Source organism: Plutella xylostella, chromosome 5 (assembly GCF_932276165.1).
Source record: "Plutella xylostella chromosome 5, ilPluXylo3.1, whole genome shotgun sequence".
In the NCBI taxonomy this organism is placed as follows: domain Eukaryota; kingdom Metazoa; phylum Arthropoda; class Insecta; order Lepidoptera; family Plutellidae; genus Plutella; species Plutella xylostella.
In genome coordinates, this window is record NC_063985.1 from 2,979,616 (window position 1) to 3,000,401 (window position 20,786).

At 40.5% G+C, this 20,786-nt stretch overlaps 2 protein-coding genes across 2 annotated transcripts; one reads left to right on the forward strand and one right to left on the reverse strand.

Annotated features, from left to right (window-relative positions):
• The first annotated feature begins 28 nt into the window (after positions 1–28).
• Positions 29–9,629, forward strand: LOC105392047 (intraflagellar transport protein 74 homolog). The gene is made up of 12 exons (XM_048633388.1): positions 29–204; positions 3,342–3,468; positions 3,803–3,913; positions 4,511–4,637; positions 5,049–5,245; positions 5,950–6,126; positions 6,577–6,702; positions 7,033–7,134; positions 7,375–7,677; positions 7,961–8,075; positions 8,973–9,082; positions 9,373–9,629. Exons 1-12 carry the CDS (start codon positions 95–97, stop codon positions 9,583–9,585), a joined length of 1,818 nt encoding a protein of 605 aa, XP_048489345.1. The 5' UTR covers positions 29–94; the 3' UTR covers positions 9,586–9,629.
• Positions 9,628–20,703, reverse strand: LOC105395125 (leucine-rich PPR motif-containing protein, mitochondrial). The gene is made up of 16 exons (XM_048633389.1): positions 20,474–20,703; positions 20,056–20,400; positions 19,617–19,773; positions 19,257–19,366; positions 18,874–19,105; positions 18,405–18,611; positions 17,916–18,129; positions 17,316–17,528; positions 16,054–16,274; positions 15,504–15,680; positions 14,942–15,100; positions 13,202–13,416; positions 12,657–12,830; positions 12,105–12,327; positions 11,517–11,739; positions 9,628–10,191 (listed from the first exon to the last, which is right to left on the reverse strand). The coding sequence occupies exons 1-16, from the start codon at positions 20,590–20,592 to the stop codon at positions 10,010–10,012; spliced, it is 3,171 nt and encodes a 1,056-aa protein (XP_048489346.1). The 5' UTR covers positions 20,593–20,703; the 3' UTR covers positions 9,628–10,009.
• Positions 20,704–20,786: the final 83 nt, after the last annotated feature.

Consider the following 20,786-nt stretch of genomic DNA (forward strand, 5'->3'; position numbering starts at 1 on the left):
CATGGCAACGCAAAAACAACACACTCACTGCGCGTGACACATAATTATTCCCACCTGCTAATTCCGAGTGCGAAGTGATATAAAAAGTGCTGTTATGGATTTTAGTGAGGGCAGCACACCGTCCAGTGCGGCCAGGCAGACGAGTGCGGTTCGACCGGTGTCCAGGAGAGGCTACCGAGAGTATACCAACTCTGCGGTCACTAGGTGCGCTGTTTGATGTTTTGGATTGTGTTGTTTTGGTGTGGTGTGTGGGGAATAGTTAATTAGGATGAGATATTAAAGGGTGGAGTGTTTGGTGGATTAGTTTAGTTTATACAGTGCTATTTTATGGGTAATTAATGTACCCACTTTACGTGTATTAACATGCAAAACTCGATAAGTGATTAAAAACATTGAGGCATGAACAGGTCGATATAGCGTAGGTTTATTAAAATAATATGGAATTACATTTTTTATTGATTCGTTCTAGGGCAAAACACCCAGTAACTGACCATGTGCCAGTAACTGACCACCTTCCTCTTCAACTCCAATAAATAAGAAATATAGCCAAGCAGGGCCATCTAGTGAACATCCAGTCTATTTTGTGGTTCATTGAGAGCATTACTGATACAAAAGATTTTGCCAGCCGCCAACAGATGGATAGTGAGCGATCGAAAAAGTTCAGTTGGCGCGCGAACCGAGTAAATTGCAGTTGTGACTAACCTATTTGTTAAGGTAAGTGAATTTTTTGATCGTAAAATTTACCATGAAAAAAATTGAAATCAATGAAAGAAAAATTATACCATATAGATTTAATTATAAAGATTACGTTTTTGATAAGATTCAGCTTGTTATTTCCCTTTTGATTGTTTTAATGGGGTGAACAGTTACTCGACGACAAAACAGCGATTTTCCAATAACTGACCACCTATGTCGGTTATTGGGATTTTTGGTTGAAGCTGAATTTAGGTAAAATAAGAACGTAATATTAAAGCTCATATGTGCCATTTTCTTGTGTCAAAATATGAGCATTCTATCTTCACTCCTTCCATTTACTGACATAGGTGGTCAGTTATTGGGTAAATTGGTGGTCAGTTACTGGTATTATTATATATGATATATTTTTACAGCTTTCAGCGAGATGAAGAAGCGCCAGGATAGCAAAAAAAGTATAGAAAAGGCAATTCCACTTGTCTGAGAGAAACTAGGATCAACAAGACATTCCAAAATAATTCAGGGTATCATGCAAGCGCCTTTTAAAATATAGAGAATTCAAACACAAAGTCCAAGTTTGTTCCAGATTCGGTATTAGCTGATGAGGAAGATAAAAACGCTAGCGGAGCATACTATCAGCCTAGGACAATGTGGATTCTCCAGGATAAAGACAGATGTCACAATTTTTCCTTAAAGATAATCCTTGGAGCAGTCCCTTCAAGAATGCAAGACCAGGAGACAAATGGCTTTCACCATCTCACTCTATGAAAAGATACTCAAATGCTATCTTCAGAACAGCTGAAGGCGTACCTAACCAATGCCAGCGCTTGTGAACCAGATGAATTTGGTTCCCCGAGCACAAAAGCACTTGGCGAACAAGACTTCAATGACGCTATTAATGACCCAACCCGAATATACGTTACCGACGAAACGCGCCTCCACATTTTTCCAAAGACAGGAAAAGCCACTTCAGCAAAATAGGAAAAAGAAAGCATCACTACAGTGCTAGCACCCTCAGCCGGTGCACCAACATGCCCTTCAATAGCATTATCAACGGCAAGCGGATTTCAAACAGAACGGTAAAATTGGCACACAAGAAATGGGGCATTCTTCTATAAGTTGTTACCACGACCAAAACCCCAGTCATTTGGAACCGATACCACAACTATCCGGAATCCACTGGCAACGCTATACTATCATTGGCAGACACATTAGTCCAGCAGCGGAAAATGCAGAAAGTACAGCGATGTTCTGCTTCAGTGACGCCTCTTCAACGAGGCAAAGATTCCCTGTCCCCCTTGCTGAAATGACTACTCCTGTCTTTGGCCAAATACTTACCTACGAAAGCACGTTTCAACAGCATCCTAAATATTCCAGTTGAATCCTCAACAAAGTCATTAAAATCCCGTTCGTCAAGGCATCCATCTTTGTATCCTGAAAAACTAACCCCCAATATCTGATTCGGTCATAATTACAATGGCTAGCCTCAATGACTCTTTTAGACGCACTGAAAGTCTCTGGGTGGGGTCTCAGCAATAATGAAAACCATCTGTCTCTGGTCCTACATCCCTGAAAGGACCGGCGCTGAAAGGGCCTACTTTTCCGGCGGGGAATTTATGTTTTCCCAGGCCGACAATACAATCCGCCACGATTCCTCCTCCTCATCAGTTGATACCGAATATGGAAAAGACCGGCTTTAGCGCGTGGATTCGCTACTTTATATTTAAGAAAATGCTCGTTTCTGGCACCATGAATGCTTCATGGGCCTGTCCCACTGATCCTGACTTGTTCCGGACAAACAAAATCGCCCTTTCTGTGACTTATCTGAAGGTACTACATTGGGGCCACTTAATCTCCCTGAAAGCTGTAAATTTAAAATGCGTGTTCACCATGTGCATGTGTGTTTATTCCTTTGTTTTTAGTATTTAACAAAAATGCATAAACTTGGGTTTTTAATAAATAAATGGTTGATTATTAGGATAAGATATCATTTAAATTATGCATTAATCTGATTAATTAATTTAATGCACTTTTCAGTTTAGAAACCTTAAGCAAAAAAGATGTGTCACACATTAAAAGAGACCAGAGGATCGGTACTATTACATGAAGTAATCAAATAAATAAATAATAATAAGATTTAATCATAATTCTATTTTCAAACCATTTTAAATTGGTGGTCAGTTACTGGCATCGAGTGTGGTCAGTTACTAGATTTTAGTGGTCAGTTACTGGGAAAATCACTACTTTTTGTTTGCAAAAATATATAAAAAAAATGAGTAACTTCTACATGTTTGCTATTTACTTAGAAATGTAGCTCTGTTATTCTAGTTTCTAAAACAAAAATCGGATTTAATAATCGATAAGAATTGAGCCCGCTATAGATAAATTACTGGAACAACTCCCTTAAGGTGGTCAGTTACTGGGTGTTTTGCCCTAATTATCTGTAAATATTGTAGACAGCGTAGTACGATAGTACCCAGGTAAGTAACCTAGGTCAGAACTAGATAATAACATTGTGTAGGTAGCAGCAAAGTTTACCTCAGTACTGTCAGGGTCAGAGAAACCTGACCCCACGTTTGTTTTCCCGTGACTGTAGCCAACATCAGCACCCAAAAGAAAAAGTCACTAAACTGCTACAATTCTACCAGAAGCGGCAGCATGCGTCCCACGTCGGCGTACCGGGGCGGCACCGCGTCCCGCCTGGCTACTGCGGGCTTCGGTCCAGCTCCCACCACCGCCAGCCGGCAGCCCACTGCTATGACTGGGTTCTCTATGGTTAGTACCTACATATTTATAAATATAGTTATTACTGATATAATGGTACCAACAATGTTTTTTAAGGCTATGGCTAGTCTACGGCGGCTAACGCTAGCAAAGTATTATGAACTCAGTCGGCGCCCATAAGCATTTTGCCTACAGAAAAACGTTATCGCCTAGTTTATTTTCACGCAGTTTAGCAATGCTGTGATATTGCGACAGAGCTCTGAATATTTTTCAAGGCGCTTGGATGCTTAAATATAAACAAAAAGAGGGTAGATGACCTGATTGCGAGTTACTGCTGACCGAGCAATAAGAAATCGTAAACATAATAACTTTCGTTCCGTTCTAGATCGACCGTCCAATCACGCAGCAGGGCCTGTCGGGGCTGCGCACGGGCACGGCGCGAGGGTTCCGCACCCGCCAGCTGCAGGACAAGCGGTATTGGGAGGAGCTCATGCAGGTACGGTGGCCTGCGCCTAAAAGTATACAGGCGGAGTTTTTAAAATAGCGATCCCTGATGATGAAGGGACCAGCTACATTTTTTATAAATCTGGGGACGTGTTGTGTGTGATGTGTTTAGCAGTGGTGTTTATGTGGATGTGCTTGAGCAGCATGTGAGCTTGAGATCGCTATTTTAAAAACTCCGCCTGTATACTTTTAGGCGCAGGCCACCGTACTAAACTTACTAGTTATTATTCTATGGTAATACCTACCCACCAACATAATCACTGATGCTCGTAGGTGGAGAGCGACACAACATGACCTTGGCCTTCCTAATTCAATCACTTTCACGGTAGCTACCTAGCTACCTACCCATTGAACTAATATTACTAGAATATTAGTTAAATGCCTACCGCGGTTACATATCTTCATTCGTGAACTCGTCTGTCTAAACAGTTTTGAACCCTCAACAAATAATAATATTATGTGGGGACAGGTAGGTAGAAGTCTGAGTAACTACTCGTGGAAAGATGTGCACTTAGTTTTATTTGTAGCTTCCTATTTTGTGACTAGCAACCCCTCACCATACTTACCTAAGTACTTATTCTATTATTAGGTAAAAGTTCGTGAGATGAAAGCCGAGATCGGTCGGCTTCATGAGCAGGCGGACGCGGGTGAGAGGGAGAAGTCCGCCAAGAAACACTACGAGAAGAGAGTCAGGGAGCTGGCGCAGGAACTTACTGGTGAGAGATTACACTTTAACATAACTAAGTATAAATTATTCCCTGTCTAATGGTAATAGGGCGGCCAGGCCATAAATAGGTGCAGGTGCAGGTGTCTATTCTATTCTATTTTTTGTGGGGGTGTAAGTACCTGCACCTGGCTCTCTCGAGTGGAACCTTTATGTGCCTGCAGGTGTCACTTTGAAGAGGAATCTAAATTGCACAGCTGTCATGCGGTAGTGCCGGGGTTCCTTGCTTATCTTTCATCTGCCACCATCGGTGTCATACTAATCAGTTTTAATCGTTGTCCCATCGATCTGCAACTTAAGTTCAGCATAATTATGCGCTTTCACTAAGTAAAAATAAATCATAGCTATCACAAACCCTAATACCTACACGACGTGTCGTTAAACCACTAATCCAACCCCCCAGATCTCCAAGGCCGTCTCTCCGATTACAACACAGCCATCCGCATCGCGAACGGAGAAGCCTCCAAACAGTCAGTACAGGAGCAGACACGCGAGCTGGCGGAGAGCAACACCAAGCTGCAGGAGCTGGTCGAGCAGCTGTTCCTGGAGAAGCAGCGGAAGGACCTGCAGCTGAGGCAGCTCGAGGAACAGATGGAAAAGGTACTCGGTTTATCCATGTTTTTGTCGCTTTAAAAGCGTCCGTCCGAGAGTGTACTGCTCTTTGGGAGTGGCATAATGTATCCAACAATTGAGGGTTATGAACAACGCTCTATAAGGAGAGGAGGTATACGAGATGATGAAGCATCCAAGCAGTCGGTGCAGGAACAGACGCGCGAGCTGGCGGGCAGCAACACCAAGCTGCAGGAGCTGGTCGAGCAGCTTTTCCTGGAGAAACAGCGGAAGGACCTGCAGCTGAGGCAGAGGTTTTGGGATTCTCCATGTTTTTGTTGGCACAGCAACCTCAAACATTCTGACGTGTCGTGCCGTTGTGCTACTGCTTGGCTATGTCCAACAATGCATAATTGTTACCTGATGGAACTATGATAATAGCTCCAGCCTTTCCCTTATGGGCGATCCTGAAGCACCATAAACCTCAGTTTTTGTCTTCCTCCTACAACCGACCTGTCTAGCTGATAACGTTTAGTCAATCCATCTGGTTTTGTGGGTCATTGTATAATTGTATTGTGTTTTTTAATTAATAATAAGACATTGAACTGAACTGAACTGAAACAATCAGATCTTAAGGCAGGGCACCTATTATAGATGTCACTCCTTGAGGAAGCCGTGTTCTATAACTGGCAGTGCTCTATATTTTCCGAAGAAAACATGTCTTCACGCTAAATAACATTATCTCCCATCACCAGGAGCAATCGACAATAACGAAGATCCTCGCAGACATGCCTCCAGAGCAGAAGGCTCAGTACGGCGAGCTGGAGGCGCGCGCGGCCGCCCTGCGCGAGGAAGTGGACCAGGCCAGGTCGCAGCTGGGGCATCTTAGTAGAGAGAAGACGGAGTTCAGCAAGGAGATCTCTGCTTCTCAGGTGAGTTTTATTTACAGACGATTTAAGTAAAATAGAACGGTATAGTCTACGCTTCTTGTAGGTATCTATACTTATACAGGATGTTAAAAAAGGGTTATGTACAGTAAGGGGCAGATAAACCTGACCCCCCTCAGAAGCATTGTTAGTATGAAAGGGGGGTCAGGTTGCTCTGCATCTGACCGTACCTAGTAAGCCGAATGGAAGTGCCCCATTCTGATCAGTACTTACGCCAGTCTGATCAGCACTTACCACTTTTGCAAACTTTGTACTTATGGGAGGGAGCGTACTCCCTCTATTTACAATTAGCCGTCGATACAGCGGTCCCAAGGGCGTCTATAAATCCAAGAACCAACAGAGTGTTATGGCGCTTCTTGGAAGAGGCATATCCAGCAGTGGACGTTTAATGGCCGATGATCTTCATGACAAGTAAAACCTGCTCACCTATTTCAGATAAAAGTCCACCTGCTAGAGCTGCACCGTCGCTTGGCTGAGGCTGAGCTGAAGCGGGACAACTTGAAGAACGAACTGAACAACCGCATGGACCCACAGGAGGAACGGGAGAATCTGCTACGTCAGGTACCGAAAATCTAGATATCTTTTAAACCTTCTATTAGGACTTAAAATTGGTGTGCTAGGTTCAAGTCCGTTGTCAAGATTTAAGGGTCTTTTAAATTCTATAGTCGTAAAAAATAAAATAAAATGTGTAGGTACCTATTATTTATATGGCTCGTGAAAACACATTTAAGTACTTACCTAGGTTCCTACTTGTAATCATACGTTATCCTTTATTCCTATGTAGTTAAGTTCGGGCAATACGGGCATGAACTCTGTATCTAGGTATTCTTGACCATTCGGCTGTGCACTATTCCTTAAGTACTAATTACTAACAACGTGGCTCGTATACAGGTCAGAGAAGACAATGCAGCAATCGCGTCGATGGACAGCAACGCAGCCAGCTTGAAGGAACAGATCAGAAAAGTCCAAGAACTTATCGAACAAGCCGAACAGGTACTTAAGTAAATAACTTAGGTAGGTATAAAGTTTTTTTTAATTTTTATAACTTGTTGATATGAATTTAAATAAATACACGGAAGAAATACCCCGAGTGACTTATAAACGGTATGTTATATCTATCTATACGTCCCGCGCACTCTGTGAAGTCAGCAACTGGCTTTTTACTGACTTAAGTTTTCAGGTAAATACAAATACTTTTTTGTCAAGTCACATTTTAATGCAACAAATTTTCAGGATCTCGAGGAAGGTAATTCAGAACGTCACCAAAAGTACAGGGAACTGAAGAAAAGAGAAGAGACTATGGAGGCTTTCATGTCAACTTACGACGAAAACGTTAAGAAGGAACAAGAAAAAATAGCTCAATATGAAAAGGATATCGTTTTCGCTCTAGAACACAGCAGTTCTAACATTGATCTAGATTTGAGCGAGATAGATTCTCTGAAGAAAAGAGATGGTTATACTTCTTTAGATGATAGCAAGAAGTCTGTTGAGATGCTAACGAAAGACTATGAAAGGTTTCAAGTGAATCTCAAAAAGGTAAGATTTTCGATAATACAAGATGCTCTTTTCTGGCCAGTGCTTAAAAGTTAAGAAAGCTACATTAGTTACAAATACCGACTGAAATTAAAAAGGTAAGTATAGAAAGCCAACAGGTAGCGAACAATCTAAGAAAAATAAAGTTTGCTTCTCCATAGAAGCTTGGTTGCTCATGTAACTTTTTAATTATAGCATGTAAGTAGTTTTTTAGAATTACGTATTGTGTCACTCTTTTTCAGCTTACTATTACTTTTTTAACACCCTGTACTTATACATTTTACAGGCTGAAGCAACGCGAGAGAGGCTCGCCACAGAACTGCAGACGTTCCCGGAGAAAACTAGAGCTATGAAAGAGGAACTCGTTGTCTTGTCTGATATTGAAAAACTTAGAGATGATGGTAATGTATCTGTCGCAGGCATCTGGTTTAATCTTCTGTTTGATTGAACCGCTAGCCCGTTCATTGGATGACGCTACTCAGTTGAATGACTAAAGAACAACTCGTCAAGTGGTTGACTATAACGTCCAACGTCTTGACTGAACGTTATTCAGCGAAGTCGTTAAATGAGATATATAGTATAGCAACTTTGTAATGTCTGGATAGGATGAACATGACCAGACAAGAGTCAACAAAAAGACTATGTTACAAAGCTCTCATCTCACAAATTAACTAAACAATAACAATAAACGTACCTTGATATTGTTGTTCATAATTATCCAGTTACAGCACATTTTTTCTTTGAAACTATCCGCCCGCGGTGAAATAATAGGTAAATCCATGTTGTCACACTATTTTAACATAAATAACGCACTTTAAAGCTAATTTATTTGCAAAAAATAACAATACAAGTGCTTTTTGTGTTAGCTGTTAGACGCCATATTTGTTTTATTCACCACCTGACTGATTTTAAGTCCGCTAACTAGTTGGACGTTTTGTGACGCTTGTACAATCAACGTTCGGCCTAGTCATACAACTGAATAGCGTCATCCAATGAACGGGCTAGCGGTTCAATCAAACAGGAGATTAAACCAGATGCCTGCGACATATCTTTTTAATAATTTCAGTTTATATTGGACAAATTAAAATAATATCTTGAGACATCTCACACACAGCCATACGACCCCAAACCAGGGAGAACCAGTCATATACGTACCGGAAACAAATATCTGCCCCGGTCGTGAATCGAACCCAGGAACCCTTTAGTCAGGGTCACTACACCATTCGGTCGTCATCTGATTGAGCAGTTTTTTTTTTGTTAGAATGGTGTAAATTCTAATATTATACATAATATTTCAGGGGCTGAGCAAAAGAAAGCGTTAGAAACTGAATTGCAACTACTGAAAGAGAAATTGGCTCCCACTGAAAGTGCAGTAGTAGAGGCTGCTAATAAGTTGAAGAAATTGCAAGTAAGTCATAATTATTGGCAAGTATGTCTATGTATATAGAAAATATTCCTGCTGACACATTTGGCTATATTACTAGTCATTTTTTGTTTTTAAGAAAAATTTTGGTTTTGACCGCCATCAAATTAGAGTTTGTGATCATTGTCATCATTATGCCTAGTTTCATCATAGTAAGGTCATTAACCCCCCTGTTACATACAGAGGGGCAGCCTATTACTTTTATGGTCAGGCAAGGCACATATTTAAAACTTACCTATAATAGGTATTTTAACTATCAAGTTAATCTATTTCAGGCCAGCCTTGACGGAAACGAAATGTATGTGAAACTAAACACTATGGAGGATCAGCTGAGCCAACTAGAAACTCGCAAGACTATACTTGAAGAAGACATAGCATCCATCACTTTGAAGGCTGACTACGAACCAATAAAGAAAGAAGCCTTTACTGAGTTAGCAACGTTGAACAAGAAGATTATTGAAGACCTTTCTGCAGTTAAAAGTTATTAGTAAGCTTGGTTTATTTATTTATTAATACAAAAGACAGTATTTGTAATAATAATGGTATTTTATTAACAATTAATAGGACTAATAATTTAATCGTAATATCACAGTTATAAACTTAATAATTTACGCTTGCAACATTTCGGCTCACTTGTTATAAGCCGCGTCTATAAAGAAACGAATTCATAGCGGCTTAATTATTCCACTCTTTTAACACCGCCCTTTTATCGCTTATCTAGCAACCGTGGTTTGCAGAAGTATCGATTTCATTTTACATAGAACGGGCCGCCATTTTACATTCCTTTCTTTATTAGCATTGCTTATAAAAACATACGACAAGTGAGGACGTTATAATTCACAATAATTTAGCTATAAAACGAACACAGTCACTCTAACTTCTTTTTCTACTCACAATTACAGTAACTTCCGGTTACTTGTTAGAGGCCTTGGTTCTGGTTTTGACTTGCAACATGGATAGTTCTGTCGGTATTTCCGTGTTGTTTGCCTTGAGCATGTTGACTAGAATATCTATGAACTTGGGTGACGGTGATATGTCGTTCTCTTGCATCTTGTTCCACAGGGATAGTGCGTCGCGGACGTTGTCGTCGCGTTCTAGGGAAAGACAATCGTGTTTTTGACTAATATACAATGGAAAATAACCGAGGTTGTGTAGAACCGCCGTAATCGGGAACACATAAATTTTGACTGACGATTACGTTTCCCATCTTAAGGCCTAATTTCACACCATTCGGTTAGGTTAAAAATACCTCGGTTTGGTTACATGTTGGACCGTTAAAGTTAGTGAGTGTCCCACCATGCTAAATCACGGGGTTAACTCCCTTGATCGGGTGATAAACTTGATTGTTGCTGTGGGGTTCCGCTAAGACTTGGTTAAGACCGGTAACCAGGCAACGGGTTGTTTACTTGTCACTCATTCTGTCAAGATTCAAGATGGAAAAATGAACAGAGCCTTTGATAAACAATATACGAACTAGATGTTGTGTGACACAAAAAATGAAGCGAAATACTGTCTGGGTTTTATATAATGTCAAACCGAGATAAAAGTTTTAATTTAATGTCCTAACCTAACTTGAAACCGCAATATAGAAACACAAATTGATGGCCCTACCTGGAAATCGAACCCGGGATCCCTGGGTGATGAAGCTGAGCTTCTACCACTATACCACAGAGGTAGATATAAGAAGTTAAACCTAATGACTTAATGAGAACTATTGAATTAAGTGAAGAATCTACTAACAAAATATTTTAAAATAAGACCTTACTTAGAAATTGAGGTGTTATTTGTTGAGTCCTTTCTTTTGCACTGACACTCCATCTAGTTCGTTGTATTGTTTTGGGCATGGCATGGCGTAATGATATTATTTTCAATGACGGATGTCAAAAAACAACCTCGATAGAAATAGTAACCATGGCAACCTCAAAACCAAAAAGTTTGGTTGTTTGAGGTTGTTTGACATTATAGAGACATAGACACCAATTTCAATGAATATGACAGAATATTGAATGAAGTGTGAGTGAATGATTCACATAATGCTTGATTTATGAATGGTCTGTTAGATTTTCGTCATGGGACTCATCCAATTTATTTAACCAAACAAGGGTATTAATCCTTAAACGCGTCGTCAGCAAATCCGCTATTGAGACTGTAACTAACAGAATCATGAGAAACCAGGTCTAATAACCGTACAATTTATAAAACTCCTTTACGAGTATCTACGATCAGAATCAGCTCATTGATATCCTTGATAATGGAATTGGAATTGAATTGGTGCATCCGTTTCGACGAAACTATACATACATACATACATACAGGTATGGTACGGTCAGCTACATAAATGGCTATAAACTAGCTACCTTATCAAACTAACAAACCATCAATGTTTGAAAACTAACAAAACTCCACTCAGTCAACTTACGATGAACGCTCAAAATCAGCTCATATATATCTTCAACATTGAACCCGCGTCGCTCGCGCGCGCACTCGGCTATCGCTTCAAGCGCAGCTAGCTTCTTCTCATGAGCGAAACGCTCACAGCGACGAAGTAAGGCTTCTGGATGGAAGGTCATAGTCGGGTCTAGGAGGAGTTTGCGTAAAGTTTTCTTGTAGCCCACTTCGGCTAGTGCTGCTATTAGTGTTAGCTGTGGAGAGAGGGGTAAATGGGGGTATTTACACTAGCAGACTCGTAATTTTACCTAAGGGTAAAATTAGTAGGACACTTTTTAGGTCCCCTCAGAGCAAGATGAGCCCCGAGTGGAATGTGTAAACTGAGCGACGCATTTGAGTCCTCATTTATTATTTGCCTGCCACTTTGTTCTTATTACATGATACGACGGGTAGCAAAAAAAACTGAAAACTCTGTTTTATTGGAATGTGATATTACGTATTTTTCGATACATTTTTATAACAACTTTTCTCCATGTATCAAGGCTGCGAGCCTTGATATGACAAAGGCAACAGACATTCATTTTATCGATACAGAACGAGAACAAAACACAAATCTTACCGGCACATCGCCCGCCCCATGCACTTTCTTAATCATGTTCAGTGAGGCCTGCAAATGCTTATTCAGTTTGCTATTTGCTTTCTCATTGATCAGGAAATTCTCCTCCGTATGACCATCGCTCATAAGGGTCAGGATCCTCACCAACAGTTCGTGTTTTAGGGGTGTTTTCTTATACTTTGTTGCGATTTCGGTGAATTCTTTTAGAGCTTCTTGGATTTTGTCACTGGAAAATTAACATAAATGTTAAAGTTAAGATCAACAGTAGTGCCACTGCCGTCTACAGCTCATGTTTTTTAACGGCTGCCCTGATTATGATATAGTGTTTCTTGTCTAAGAACATTTTTGATTCTGAATTTGTGCTAGTCTGACAAATTTTCCATGTGAGCAATCCTTTTCCGAAACCAAACGCTAAGGGTGCGCTCATTCAAAACGGATTGGAGAGGATAGCAGATTTTTATCTCTATATGAAATAGAACCTTCAGTCGTTTGCAAGGTTAATTAGCTCCATTATTATTTACAATCCACATGTCATAGTTATAATAGTTCACTTACTTTTTCAAATGCACCCGGATCAAAGGCCCCAATATCGTATTACTTGGCTTGCAGTACCCGTAATTGACGAGTGTGTTGAACATGTTCCGTGTCTCTCTCTCGTTGCCGTGCGCCGCGGTCGCGTCGAGCAGCCGCCAGCAGTTTAGCTCTATGCTGCGACCGCCTATTATACGGCTGTGGGGTGAAATATGGGGTTAGCATTTAGGAGGAAAGGTGAGAGGAGGGGACATAATCACGGCCAATTCCTTGTACTTAATGGTGGTGGAATTGACTTAGGTGTCTATAAAAGTAATAAATCGCTAAGAAAGCGACTAGGACACGGTATGTCTGAAACAATATGTAAAATTTCACCAACGATGGATAGGGCTCTTGTACTAGTACGGGGCAACGGGTAGTAAGGGGCAGAGAAACCTGACCCCCCTCAGAATCATTGTTACTATGAGAGTGGGGTCAGGTTTTTCTGCACCTGACCGTACATACTTCAACAATGTAAAAAAACCCTACGTATAGGCATGAATGACACTATTAAAACCATTTTTTCTTACCGTTTCTTACTCTGGTCATTAATCAAATCCATAGCCTTCTGTATCTTGCCGCGATACACCATTAGGGTGGCAAAGTCGATCACTTTGTACTCATCCAGACTGAAGTTAGGCGAAGACTTGTTCAGCTCGGCGAGACTCATTTCGGCCAACTCTAGCTCGCCTAGCTTCACGTGCAGGTCGAATATTGACGCTTTCATACCGGCTGACAGGAAAATCTGGAAATAATAAATATAAAGATACCTAAATAAAATTTCAATTCAATAAAGAAACATTTGAGTATATGCCAAAACTGAAAACTAAATGTAAAACTAGGTGTTAAACAACATTGCTAGACAACGGGGAGTGGTTCAGGTAGTTCTTCTGATAAGTATACATCTAGAAAGATGCAGTCAGAGTCTACTCCATAATTTTAACATTATGACTCGACCACAAAAAAGAGCTGTCTGTGTATGGCCACGAATCTTTATGTCTGTGAGTGACTAGTGTCTGTATATCACGAATCTGTGTTCATTTTATTTTTTTTCCTTATGCCCAGTGGCGGCTGTACCTAAAGTGCGCCCGTGCAACGCACTACCATTTAAAAACCTTCTAAATATGTACCTTCCTTCTTCCTATACCATACTAGGTACCTACATCTAAAAAAAAACTTCACAAAAAATACCAATATAACAACCATAATACCTACCCTAAACAGAAATTACATCAATCTGATTATCGTTACGACTTAAATTAAATCGGGCTGGCCTATTTTGATTTCTACTGCGAAAGAATTAGATCTTATTTTTGCTTGAACAAAAACGGCCTCGTGCGCTCGGATTGTCGCACGGAGCGAGCTCCTACACATAGTATGAAACAGGATGGAAATCGCCTGGCGCGTGAGACGGAAGATGCTCAGTACAAACTGTATGCAGTTCTAGGATAAATTCGTGCGCCGCACGCGGCGACCGGAAATTGCCGAAATAATACGAATGACGCCACGGGACTCGGGTCGGGAGGCGCGGGCGGCGGCCTTGACCGGTGGCGATGGCGGGGTGACCTACGAACGATGCACTTGTCATCTCATTGTCACGGTTTCACCTTTCGCGCGCGAATACGTAATTAATTTGTTTAATTACTTATTAACTAAGAAAGTAGTAGAGATTTCGTGAGTGTGTATGTGTGTGTGTCAGTGAAAATGAGTGCAAAATATAATATTGACTTCATAAAAAGCAATATTAGGATATTTCAAAATAGACTGGACATTAAATCTGCTGGGCCGCCTCGGTCTTTTCTCATCTTAAAACAGGAGTGCAAAACAAAAAATAAAACTTAGGTATATAATATACCAGACTTTTCAAAAGTGAAATGTACAATAAAAAGAAATGGTTATGTGAATGTGAGAGACTAAATGCTTTATTTTGCTTTCCGTGTGTTGTTTTCGTTTTGGCGGAGAAGCAATTTCGCGTCAAAAAAGGAACGCAGAATTGTATTAAAATATAAATAAGGTAAAATATACTTATATTGTTTTTACTTCTAATTGTAATAATCTATTTTTCTTCCAAAATTTACTAAACCCATAAAGTGCACCACCGGGTATCTGAGGCACCAGCCGCCACTGCTTATGCCGTGTCCTTTCAGCACGCACGACTCACGAGTCGCCCAAATTTGGGGACAAAAAGTGGGGACACGGTTTTATCGTATACTCTCTGCCTGTTTTTTTTTTCTATAGGTACGTATCTTGTATATCTCTGTAAAACTCACCCCCTCCCTCTCGCACTTCTCCCTAATCTCCCTGGCTGCATTGAGGTTGCCCTCCTGGCAGTATCTCTGTAGCAGCTTGCGCAGCACCCCCCGTGTGTTCATGCCCTTCGCTTCGAGCTCGTTGAGGTGGGCTCGGAGGGACTCTTCGTTCATGTGTTTCTGGGGGAATAGTCATGATGAAGTAGGTATATTATTGGCAAAATGAAAGTGCAGCATGCAGCTGGGCAATGAAGATGTTTGCATTAATTATACCTAGACGTAAGGTCGTAAGTCTTTCTAAGGGGAGCCCCAGGATTCACCCAGTTATAACCGGCTATAAGATCGTTGGCGGAGCAGGCTGGATAGCGACCCATGCTCCTTGATAAACACAGATATAAAATGAATGTATACGGGTGGTAAATTAATCCATGCCAATAAGTTTAAGTGCTACAGTTTACCGAAAAAGGAGCGTAGGCAAGACGTGAATCGTGATGTCCCAATGTGTTCAAGATATTGTGATTTGCAATTACTAGCGCCATCTACCTACCAACGCCATACCAAACTACAACAAAAACCAACTCACTGGGTGAGGCATCTGCACAGACACAGTATCCAGTTCATCCACGATCCTCTCATCAGTGCATTCTACGAGGGTGCTCTTGATGACGTCCACAGTGTTGGCTGGCAGGTCGGGGGGGAGACGCGTGAGGCAGAAGTCAGCGGCTGACGTTGATATCTTGAGGTTTCTCTTTTTGATTTCCTGGGATTAAGAATATACATATTTGATTAAACTTTAGGACGGTAATTAGTATTTTAGCTACCAAAACAAAAATACATTGCTTAGTACCATTATGTTTCATGAAATGAGATCAAAATGGCGGTCATCTGCACATGTTGTATGAGCCAATAAAAAAAGCATTCTGAGCGCGGAATGCCCGAAATAGACGAATAGCAACCGATGAGCATAGCGCGCGCCAATGGCATCGATCGTTTTTGCGTCCTTCCAAGGACATTCACATTGACTTGTTTCTTTGTTAAGATAATATATGCAAGCCTGAATTTTGTAACAGATTTTCATAATTGATCCATACCTATTTTATTTTCCTATATGATAAAACTCGGAGCGAACATACCTTAAGCATCTTAACAAAATCGCTGACGTCTGCCGCCATTTTCTTGTGCTGTATGTGTTCGCAGAGGAACCTCCCAACCCAGTCTTTGTCCTTCTCTGTCGCCTTCTTGGTTATGTCTTCTAGAAGGTAGGCAGTGGAGGTTGTGTCTAGCGTTGTGAAGTAGGCTTTGAGGAGCGGCTTCATTAGCTTTTCGCCGTCAAGTTTGCCTTGGTATAGTTCAACTGTGGACAAATATGTATTTCAACTTAAGACACCAGGTGAGATGGTTTAATCATAGACAAGATAGTGTGTCGACATCCACCAACATCCATCGAAATCTTTAAGAAGTGCCAGTTGTTGCTTAACCTCAGTGATCAGTTACGATCTCTCTATCGATCCTCACTGATCGCCTTATGTTCGGAGAAGAATAATGTTTTTTTGTTATAACTATTTTGTTAAAAAGTAGATAGCTTATTAATTATTATACTTACCTAATTATTATCATTTTAAAGTATTATCTCGTTTTTTTAATATAAATAGTGGTTTATTTTTATGTCTTTAACATTAATTATGGAACTGCCTGTACCATCTGAAAATCTGACCTTGTTGGAAAATGACCTAGTTGGAAAATGACGTCGATGGAATCTGACGTACTTGGAATCTGACGTTCATACCCGAAATCTGAATTAACAGTTAAAGTACTTTTCATCCTGGAATACCAACAATTTTTTTTTTGAAGCGGTTTTAGTAGTATTTTGTATAATTTTACCCGGGATTAACAGTTCGGGTAAGTATTTTTATCCCGGAATTACCACAGGATTATGGTTCTTTTACCTATCTCGGTGGCATGTGTCAGCTGTCCCTGGTTCAGCAGCATGTGCGCGACGGGCGCGAGCGCGGCCGCGGCGCCGAGCCCGCACTCCCGCAGCTTGCGCATGAGGCTCTGCGGGGAGCTCAGAGACACGTAGGGCAGGACGTGGTCTGTGGCGGCCTCCGACTGAACCATGTGTCTTCAACTGTTCATCTAGTCATTACGGGCTACTTAACCCTTGACATGGCTTTGGCTCTATAATCTACAACCACAGCATGCCTCTTTGAAGTGTATATGATACCACGATGCATCGTGCTCTCTATACTCTATGGTTTCGGTAAAAAAGCGCCATATTGAATTATACGGTCGGTTGCTATCGTGATCTCTATACTCTATGGTCGCGTGAAAAAGCGCCATTTTGAATTATACAGTCCGTATTTTTCATAGCAACCAATAAGTATATCTATGTTACCTATCTCCATGGCGTGTGTCAGCTGTCCCTGGTTCAGCAGCGTGTGCGCGACGGGCGCGAGCGCGGCCGCGGCGCCGAGCCCGCACTCCCGCAGCTTGCGCATGAGGCTCTGCGGGGAGCTCAGAGACACGTAGGGTAAGACGTAGTCTGTGAGCGTCTCGAAGTCTGCTGGGACCTCCATTTCGACCATTTTCTTTAGTGTGTTCATTATTCCTGGGAAGGAGTGGGGATGTTTACATTTTGAATTAGGTAACAGTTGGAAAGTTATGAGTTAAGTGTATGATAGATGCATACTATTGGACCATATACAGCCTAGGCCTAACACGATGGAAAGAACGAACGTGACTTAGTAGAAAAATGTGACCAATAACTTTCACTACTTCTTCCTAACTAATTAATACTGCAGGTTGTCAGGTAGAAAATACTTCTAGAATTACGTAATTATATAAATAATAGAGTTATCATCCGCATTCTGGCGGATGCTATAAGCCACATTGCAATATACCTGTTTAACACGACGTAATAAAAAAGGAATTTCAACATTAGGAAAAGTCTAATCAACATTCTATAGACGACAAAGAAACTTCAACAAAATCATACCTTTCTCCCCATAGCTAGCCGAGCTATGCAGCAGTATAGGCCAAAAGTAGTGCGGTCTGATCGGCATGCCCATCTGTCTCATCCTGATGAAGAGGTCCAGAGCCATGGGCACCTTGCCGTATTGTAGTGCGGCCTCGCAAGCGCACTGCAGAGCTATGATGTTGCGCCCCGATGACATCAGCTCTTGAGTTATTAGGGTGATTACGCTTGTTGACTGGAAAGCAAAGGATATTGTTATGTTACTGTAGGTATTACATAATTTGGCATATTTTTTTTAGAACGCTTTGGAAGAGGTATGCGGGCGGGTGGCATGACAAAAATGTACGATATCAATGGCCAGAACTATACCAATCTCGTCTTTCGTTCAATATGCCATACCTAGTGAATAGTTTCAATGAGCGTGATGCAGGAATGAATACGCTTCAAATTGGTTTATTAGAGTTAGATCTACTTCAACTTACATTCTCTATTATCTATCAAACCACTTACCAGCGAAGCTTTCACACAATCCCTCACTAAGCTCCGGCCATGCAAGCCCGTATCGTCTCTAGGCCCAAATGAAGGCAGGGGTAAACATTTATAGATCTCCAACGCAGGTAGTGGATGATTCTGGAACACTAGCAAGGTGCACACACTCTGCATGTACGAAGATATTGATGGACACTTCAGTGTAGATTCTGGCAGGAATTGCAGCACCTGAAATCGTTAAGACATTAGTGTTATGCTTCAGGAACTATAATATAATATTGATTACATCATTAAAATTTTTCTTATTTATTTTAGAATGAATGAAAAAGATGAGAGTTATCAAACATGTTGGATTGGGTCAAACACTATGCATGTATAATATGCATATTAGATACAAAAACTAATAAGTGTTCAATGGTGTTGATAACAGGTGATTTGAGCAATAATTTGTGTGTTATACTTAATTTTATAATTATGTTATGTTACTCACCTTAGGTATAGGATCATAGTGAGACAAAAATGCTAGTGTTTTCACAATCTCCATAATGTGTTTCTCATCAAAACTCAATCCCAGAGCAGTGGTTTTATTCATTTCCTCAAGCATTTGCTTGTCTTTTCTGTTCCAAGCGTACGCGCGGGCTATAGCTGTACAAGTGTCTATGGTTTGATCAATCTTCAAAGATTTCATCATTATTAATACTTCAGATATGTTTTGGAGGTTTCTGAAAATATTTGGTGCAGGGTACAGTAATTGTAATAGAACAATTTAATATATTAGATTTTGTCATTTAGCCAACTTACACTGGACACTACAAAACTCTAAAAAGTTGATTGCATACTCTTAAACAAAATTAATATTATATTTTTAGTTACCCAGCTTTTCCTTGGCACACAATGAGGGAGTTGAAAATGCTTTCAGTAGCCGGCAGCCCCTGAGCTTTCATGTTTGATATAACCTCAGTTGCCTGGTTTATATCCCCTGCCTGAGAAAAAATATATAAATTATTTGTGCCCCTAATTCATTGAGTTATTCAACATACTAAATATTAATTGCCTTTAGGTATCTATCTATGTGGTAATTACACCACAGGATATTTTCTAACTTCATATGGTAGGTTTGTACTTTGTTCTAAATGTGTTGTAACTGGTATATTGGTTGAGCCATTACTAATGTGTAAACCATCTTTTTATGAAATGACCTTGTCTGATAAAATGTTTCATAAATTACATTACCTCTCCCAGAGCCCTGAGCAATAATTCATAGGTCTTGCTGTTTGGTTTCACAGGAGACATTTTCGTAATAAAGGAGGCGGCATTCAGGGTTCGGTTGTTTGCAATATACACCCGCAACAGCTCATTATAATGGTCAATGTCAAACTTGGTGTGAGATCTGAAATGAAATGAAATATTACAAATAATCTTATTAGGTACGTGACTAAAAGTAAAACCAAGCATGATTAGTGACACTGACTGATTATTCCATCTGTGTGAAGACTGAAGGATTTCATTGGTATTGGATATAGTCAAGAGATGGCCATAGGCCAGTCATAGTCATACTACACAGTTAGCAACATTAGCAGCCAAATAAAATTACAGAAATGTTTAAATAGTTTGACATTCACCTTGTTCAAATTATGTAATAAATATTATTATGAATAAAATTGGCGCTTACCTCAATATATTCCATATTTCCTCGACCAGCTCCATTCTGCTGGCGGCCGATTCTTCAGGAAGAAGGTGCGTGCAGCACCGGATTAAAAACAAACCTTGTTTTTTAGTAGAAAAATTTGTTTCCTTTATTTTATTCAACACCCTTGTGAGGTCATTCATGTATACTCGGTTTTTTAGGTGAAGATCTGTACTTAAACTGGTCATGTGTTTCTCTAGCAGTTCTTCATTAGAAAGCTTTGGCTGGAAGTCACGGCTTATTGTATTAACTGCTGGTCTCCGGATATACCCAGGGTTCCGGGAGTCCTGCTTCTGATAAGAGCATGAATAGGCAGATGTTGCTACGGATCTGTAGAATTCAAGAGTTATAAGGTAAGTATTTCACGCTTAATTTCTTTACGTAAATACAAAACAAAACTAACCTGTAAACGGAAACTCTATCATATTTCAAAGACATTTTATCAGAAATATGTGAGTAGACCCTTGAGTCAAACGGTAATCTAGACAACCTACGCAGTTTTAGAAAATTTCTGGATAACATCTTAGAAATAATTTAGTTATTCATTAGATAAAATAAAAAAGTAGGAAAACTGAAATTTTCAATGTTTCTGTCTTTGACTTTTGACTCTTCTCTTTATCGTCTGTCATTATTCTGCCAGTGTCAGTTTCTTTGTTTGTGGCCGCCACTCCGCCCGCTAGCGTAGTGCATGCAGCCATGAAACCTTCTCGTTACAA